The sequence below is a fragment of the Ammodytes marinus genome (assembly GCF_949987685.1).
Source record: "Ammodytes marinus genome assembly, chromosome: 3".
Lineage (NCBI taxonomy): Eukaryota > Metazoa > Chordata > Actinopteri > Uranoscopiformes > Ammodytidae > Ammodytes > Ammodytes marinus.
The window spans coordinates 34,355,476-34,362,581 of NC_137232.1; the positions used below are offsets into that span (position 1 = coordinate 34,355,476).

The 7,106-nt window shown below is 43.5% G+C and overlaps 1 protein-coding gene across 1 annotated transcript; it reads right to left on the reverse strand.

Annotated features, from left to right (window-relative positions):
• Positions 1-529: 529 nt before the first annotated feature.
• LOC307248482 (high-affinity choline transporter 1-like) lies at positions 530-6,493 on the reverse strand (the record flags this gene model as incomplete). Its single annotated transcript, XM_080024877.1, has 8 exons — positions 530-1,096; positions 2,152-2,369; positions 2,837-2,990; positions 3,744-3,887; positions 4,664-4,812; positions 5,166-5,321; positions 5,669-5,785; positions 6,310-6,493. The coding sequence occupies 8 exons, from the start codon at positions 6,491-6,493 to the stop codon at positions 530-532; spliced, it is 1,689 nt and encodes a 562-aa protein (XP_079881003.1).
• Positions 6,494-7,106: the final 613 nt, after the last annotated feature.

Consider the following 7,106-nt stretch of genomic DNA (forward strand, 5'->3'; position numbering starts at 1 on the left):
TATCTAGCCTTAAAACTTTTAACTCCCTGATTCCCGAAGAGCTGTCACTGACAGATTAAGTCATGGTTCATATATAGATCTAGGGCTGTGCTTTATGTCAGACCCTGCGTTCTGAATCGCATACTTTCTACTATTTAGTATGGTAGAAAAAATATTGAGGATGTCCCGATTCCTGTGGCCAGATTTAGGATGGTTAGAAAGACCCGGATGTCCTACTACATCGGGCCAAGATTTTTAGTGTTGAAAACTGCATCCTATTTGGGCGATTCCGACCCATAATCCAGTGCGAACCTGAAGTGACGTCACATCAACGGAGCCTCCGTATGAAAACAAACAGGGATGAGACGGATATAAAAGCAAGAGGCAAGATCAAGGCGCAATGTTATGATGAAATACATAAGTAAGTGTATGTCCCAATTGTAGCCTACAGGCATCCTAACTAATTGTTATGGTCAGATGTAGTATGTAGGATAGAAAAAAGAAATAGTATGAGATTCGGAACGCAGGGACAGTTTCAATGTGTTTTCTTTCACATTTCCGTTGTGCTAATCATTGGGTCAGAGGCGTGATCTTGACAAAGTTCGTTTTTTTCCAGCTTCTCCTTCTCGCCTAGTTCTTTGGCTTCATCTCTCGGTGTCAGTGGCTGTGGCGAGCTCCGGGCTTTAACCTCAAACACGTCCCATTTCTCAGGAATCGTTCCTTTGTTAACCAGCACAGACGTCCAGTATGAGAACACCAAGTTGCCAGTGAAAGCCGCCAGCATGCAGATGGTCTTGTGTGGCGAGTACTGGACATAAACACCGTCTTCCAGAACACAACCAGGGAAGTGTAAGGTTGGTGCTAAGCCTAAGGATGGCTCTCCACTCAATACTCTTAACACCAGCCCTATCAGCCAGCCCATAATAGCCCCGTAGCCGTTGGATATGTCGAAGAAAAGCACGCAGACCAGTTGGGAGAAGATCAAAACGTAGCATATTTCATACCCGAGAAACAGCATTGCCACGACGCTGTTTTTCAGGTTGGTGAGTGACGTGCCAAGCAGACCTCCCACCACCACGGAGACACGGATCACCCACTGGATCTCTCTTTGTGAGGCCTGCAAAGAAATCAGGACATAAAAAAAGAAAAAAAAAGATCAGTTGCAGACAGTAAAGCAATGAAGGTATTTTTTTAACCTGTTATTTATACAGGTAAATCCCATGGAGACCAGAGACTATTGTTCAAGGGAGACCTGTTCCCATTCCCATGTTACCATTCACACACACATTGAAACACCGATAGCAGGTTAACCATCGGGAGCAATTTAGGGTTCAGTGTCTTGCTCAGGGACACTTGGATATGTGGTGGGGAGACGGGAGATCGAACCACCGACCTGAAATGTTTCAGATGCTAATGTGAATTTGTATGCAGATGACACTGTTATATACTGCTGTGCACCTACTCATATACAGGCCATCGAATACTAGCTGAATGCTTTCATGTTGGTCCAAAATACCCTTCTTCAGCTGAAACTCTTTCTTAAAGCTGGGGTATGTGATTTCTGATTGGTCAACATTAACATGAGCGAGGGGGCGCCCTTAGCTCAGTTGTTAACATGAGCTGTACACTTTGTTTGACCATTTAGAGCGAGGCTCCGATTCTCTGTTCTTATTGGCTGTTGGGACTGTCCATTCACTTTGGCACGACTTTGTTGGTGTAGAGCGTGTCAGGGAGGGACCATAGGGGAGGGACCAAAGAGAACAAGTGGAGCGGTTGAGGTATTTGGATTCGAATCTCTATCCCAACTGCCATTTTCTCCCCAAATCCTCCACCCCAGCTTTAACGTCTTTTAATTAAGCTGCTAAGTGCCTTGGCCAGGTCTGTTGGGTATTGAGTGGTTAAGATAAAGGTTATCACAAAGCCACCCTCCACTTTGTTTTTTAGTTTGTCTTCCGAATTCTCATACAGTATCTTTGCAAAGTCATTATCTTGGTGATAGAGGGATGGTCGTGGGTTCAAATCCGACCCATGGACCTTCACTACAGGTCATCCCGCCTCTCTCTCTGTCTCCCCATTTAAACTCTATACTATCTAACAAAGCTTGAAAAATGCCTAAAAAATTTATAAAAAATAAAATAAAAAATAAATTAACAAATTAGTTTGTTTTCTCACGTTGGGCCTCAGGATGGATTTATAGATGTTGCAGGAGAAGATGGAGGCCATAGAGAGCAGAGCAGAGTCAGCTGATGACATCACAGCAGCGGCGATGGCGGCCGTCCCGATGACAGAGACAGCGAGAGGCGTTAGGTGTTTCAGAGCGATGGGCAGGATCATCGCTCCCTCATCACGTTCCAATGGAGACGGAGAACCATAAGACGTCAGGTTCCAGTCTGGCATGTGGACAGATAGGACAGATACATGGAAGATAGTCATACATATAGATACATTTTTCATTTAACTTTTATTTATCCTCGAGAGACCAATTGAGGGGTGACCCTCATTTTCAATGACGTCGAGTTAATGACATGGAAGATAGTCATTGTTTTTTTTAAGATAATTTTTTGGGCATTTTTTCAAGATGTATTAGATAGTACAGAGTTGAAATGGGGAGACAGAAAGAGAGGGGGGATGACCTGCAGTAAAGGTCGACGGGTCGGATTTGAATCCACGACCACTGCAACGAAGGCCACAGCCAATATGGTATGCGCACTATCAACTACACCAATGGAGTCGCGGGTTCAAATCTGACCCGTGGACCTTTACTGCAGGTCATCCCCCCTCTCTCTCTGTCTCCCCACCCCAACCCTCCAAAAGAGCTGAAAATGCCAAAAAACTATCTTTAAGAAACTGTTAATACCTGTTGAAACAGCCACTGCCCCGATGAGTATTGGAGGAATCGCAAATATCAGGATAAAGAACGCAGCAACAAAGCACGAGACTCTGGCAGCAGACGAGGAGACAGCTGACAAGGTCCTCTGGTGGAAGGCTTGGAATCCAAAGTTCCCCAGCGACTTTTGGGAAAGATTGAAAATGTGATAAAAAATGTTTTTAAATGCTGTTTTTGAGTCCTTTTGTTTAACCTTTATTTCTACAGGTAAATCCCATTGAGACCGGAGATTTTTTACAAGGGAGACCTCTTCACATTCCCACGTTACCATTCACTCACACATTCATACACCGATAGCAGCAGGCTAACTATCGACATTCACACGAGGCAAGGTGGGTGAAGTGTCTTGCCCAAGGACACGACACAAGTGGCAGGGCGGGGATCGAACCGCCAACCCTTTGATCATTGGCCGACCCGCTCGACCACATGATTCTAATCATCAGCAAATGCGATCTTCTGGGGTCGCTAGGTGACCAGCATACAAGTCTTTGTTTTGCCATCTCTATGGCTACTTTTCAAAATCCTAACAGATTGACATGCCCTGCATTCCAATCCCTATACTATCTACTATTTAGATTTTTTTTTTAGGATGTCCCGATTCTTGTGGCCAGATTTAGGATGGTTAGAAAGGTCCAGATGTCTACTACATCCTGCCGAGATTTTTAGTGTTGAAAGCAGACTGAGGAAAGACCGAGGGAAGGAAAACCTCATTCATTATATTGTGATAGCGATTTTATAATGATAGAAAGCCGGTTCCGTATGGGTGAAGTATTGCTTTAATTGTATCAGGACATTATCATAACTTTGGAAGCTCATCTATCTATTCTATTGGGACAGAAGCAAGCAGCAATCCTTTTGATTTTAAACTTGAGTTTACCAGTAATAGGAATTCATCGATGTACGTCCAGGCAAACTTGCTCTCAAGTCTTCCAATCCACGGTCCCTGGAAAGTGTAGTTCATGGCAGTCTGGGAAATATCCACGGAGGAAGGGTTGGTCATGACAAAGGGGACACAGATCCACTGCAAAGACAAGGAACACACAACAGAAAATGTTGAGGATCTTTCAGTCAATGTTAATTCTAGCTCCCCATTTGGACAAAAGCGGTAGTGTTTTTACGACACCAGCTGTCTTTCCTGAGTGAGCGTATACCCATGACAAAGGCATTGAGAAAAGCTATTTAAAAAAAGCATTCTTTGCACTGATGGTCTTGACAAGTTGGAGATACAAAATTGCAATTTTCACTTGCAGTCTCACTGAGTTGGTTCGTCACGACACGTTTGCGAACGTCCTGGCCAAAATGTTTCGGGTGCTCGCATTTATGTCTCGCGAACGTCTGGCAAGCGTCGCACAAACTGAATGTCAGTCTCATTTTTGTCGCAAATTAGTCACAATTTAGTTTCATATGTCGCCAAATCTTCACAAAGTTTACGCGTCAAGACAACTTTGCGAGGGTTTGGCGACATATGAATAAATTGCGACTCCCTCGCGAATGCAGTCCCCAACCTGTCACAAACAGTCACAGCCCAGTGAGATAGCGGCTTTAGGTGGTCAAAACAATGTTGCGTTGTCTTTTTTTTTACACAGGTAAATTACACGTTACCATTCACACACACCGATAGCAGGCTAACTATCGACATTCACACGAGGCAAGGTGGGTGAAGTGTCTTGCCCAAGGACACAACAACCATGACACGAGTGGCAGGGCGGGGATCGAACCGCCAACCCTTCAATCATTGGCCGACCCGCTCTACCAACTGAGCCACAGTTGCCCCTGTGTCTTAACACTTATCCTCACCAGTGTGAAGAATATGAGGATGAGCTGTATGATGTCTGTGTAGGCCACAGAGTACAGGCCTCCTAACAGGGTGTAGAGAATCACCACCACAGCAGATATCCAGATGCTCGCACCGTAGGACAAATCCAAAATCACATTCATGGTGACGCCTGTAAAACACATATCCATGGTCTTTGATGGGTTCCAGGTTCCATTCATTCACACACAGTCATACCGGTGGTGGTAAACTACGATAGTAGCCACAGCTGCCCTGGGGCAGACTGACAGAAGCGTGGCTGCCATTCCGTGCCAACGGCCCCTCCGACCACCACCTCAAACATACAGCAGTCATACACATTCACACCAGGCAAGGTGGGTGAAGTGTCTTGCCCAGGGACACAACAACCATGACACAGGTGGCAGAGCGGGGATCGAACCGCCAACCCTTCGATCATTGGCCGACCCGCCCTACCACCTGAGCCACAGTTGTCCCCCATGTATATAGAGTGTTAAGATACTGTACCTAAGCTAATCAGTGTCCCAGCCAACCACGTGATGTCGGTTAGCAGAACACCCACGGACTGAAGGGCCGCTACTGCTTTTCCATACTTTTCCTCGAATGGGTGTAACATGGTCACATATCTCTTGTCTCTCATCGGCTTGGCGAACACAAGTCCACCTGGAAAATAAAACAGACAGACAGATGTGCGTGCTGTGGGCAAGATGGATCATTTCTGAATGTAATGTGTTGCTCTGTCTGTGATTTGTGGGGAGGGGGGAGGGGAGGGGAAGGGGGCTGGTATTGTTCTGTTTTATTTTAATTGTATACAGGCCGACTGTGAAGCACTTTGTGTTACCTTAACTGTGTATGAAAAGTATGAAAAAAGTTTAATTTGATTTGATTTGATTTATATATTCAAGAGAAAGAGAACAGAAACATACATCATGTTTTACCCATTTAGGACAAGTTATCAGTCAAGTTATCACTCCCAATTTTAGTTCAGACGGACTTTTAAGAATACCTACCAATGGTAAATGAAACACAGTCAGCTGCTGGGAGCAGAACCGCCGACATCAGTCCCATGGAGGGCGTGTAAAGCATCTCAGATAGTGCCATGATGAAGCATCCTCCAACCCAGGTGGCTAAAGGGTGGTCAGGCCGAAACACAAAGGGTTAGGGCTAGAGGGTTAGAAATTAGTTCAAAGGAGAAACAAGTCCAGACAAATACAGGAGCAGACATAGTTTAACAAGCTACAGTGCTGTACTGTCGCCCCCATGGGGAATTCTGAGTAATTACAACAACACTGTCGGTGCATCTACATGAGGCAAAGCCTTCGGTGATGGTGCATGGATTTTATATCTTCTAGTTAAAGCTGCCGTGCTGAAGCTAGAGCTCAAGGCAAGTCAAGTTTTTTTTTTTTTCTATAGCACAGTTCAGACACAGAAAAGTCTTGATTTGATTTAAAAGAGCTAAGCTCAGTCAAATTGACCAAGTTCAAATGCACAGCATATTCTGATTAATGTCCATATTCTGGTGAAGACAATTTTCTAAATAAGGTGTTTCGATAATTCCCATCCCATCCAAGGAAAATTAACCACAACTAACACAACAGTGCTTGCAGTATTCACAGTGCCATATTTTTGAATCAACAAATCAATACTTCACCTGTCATTGTGAACATCCCCACAACACTCTTAATGCTTCGGTTTCCCAGCAGAGCCATGTCCATTTTGTCAGCTGAGGTTTTGTTTTCTTGCTTCCTGGATTTGAAAGACGCCCAGATTCCAACTCCAAGAACCAGCAGGTAGAAAAAGACCATCGCGATCACTCCGGGGATACTGACAGCCATGGTCAACCTGTGGGCTGGTAGAAAAAATATATAATAATAATAATAATAATAATAATAATAATAATAATAATAATAATAATAATAATAATAATAATAATAATAATAATAATAATAATACATTAGATGTATGTGCAGCTCCGGAAAAAAATTAAGAGATCAGTCTGGATTTTTCTCTACATTATTTAATGCAAAAGCTCTAAATAACAAAACATTTATCGAAATTTAGTAGAAATGTTGTCAATGGTTTATATTATAAAACCAAAATGTTCATTCTACTCAAACATATGCCTCTAAATAGTAAAACGAGACACACTGAACATTTGGAGTGGTGTTTTCATTTTTTTCCAGAGCTGTAGTGTTTTTCCAAATGCTCAAAGACGCTCCACAATAGCAGCTAAATCAGCTGGTAGCAAAAATAAATAAATATAATTTAAGATTGAAAGCTTTATATTCTCACCGGACTTGTTCCCAATGCGGTTTGGAGCGCAACCACAGATGTCCTGTGGTGAAAATATAGTTTAACAAGCAGACACGTTCAATCTTGTCCTCTGACATTGAAGCTAAAACAAAGTGGTATTGTCTTTTGTTGCCAGCAGACTTGTTGCCTAAAAAT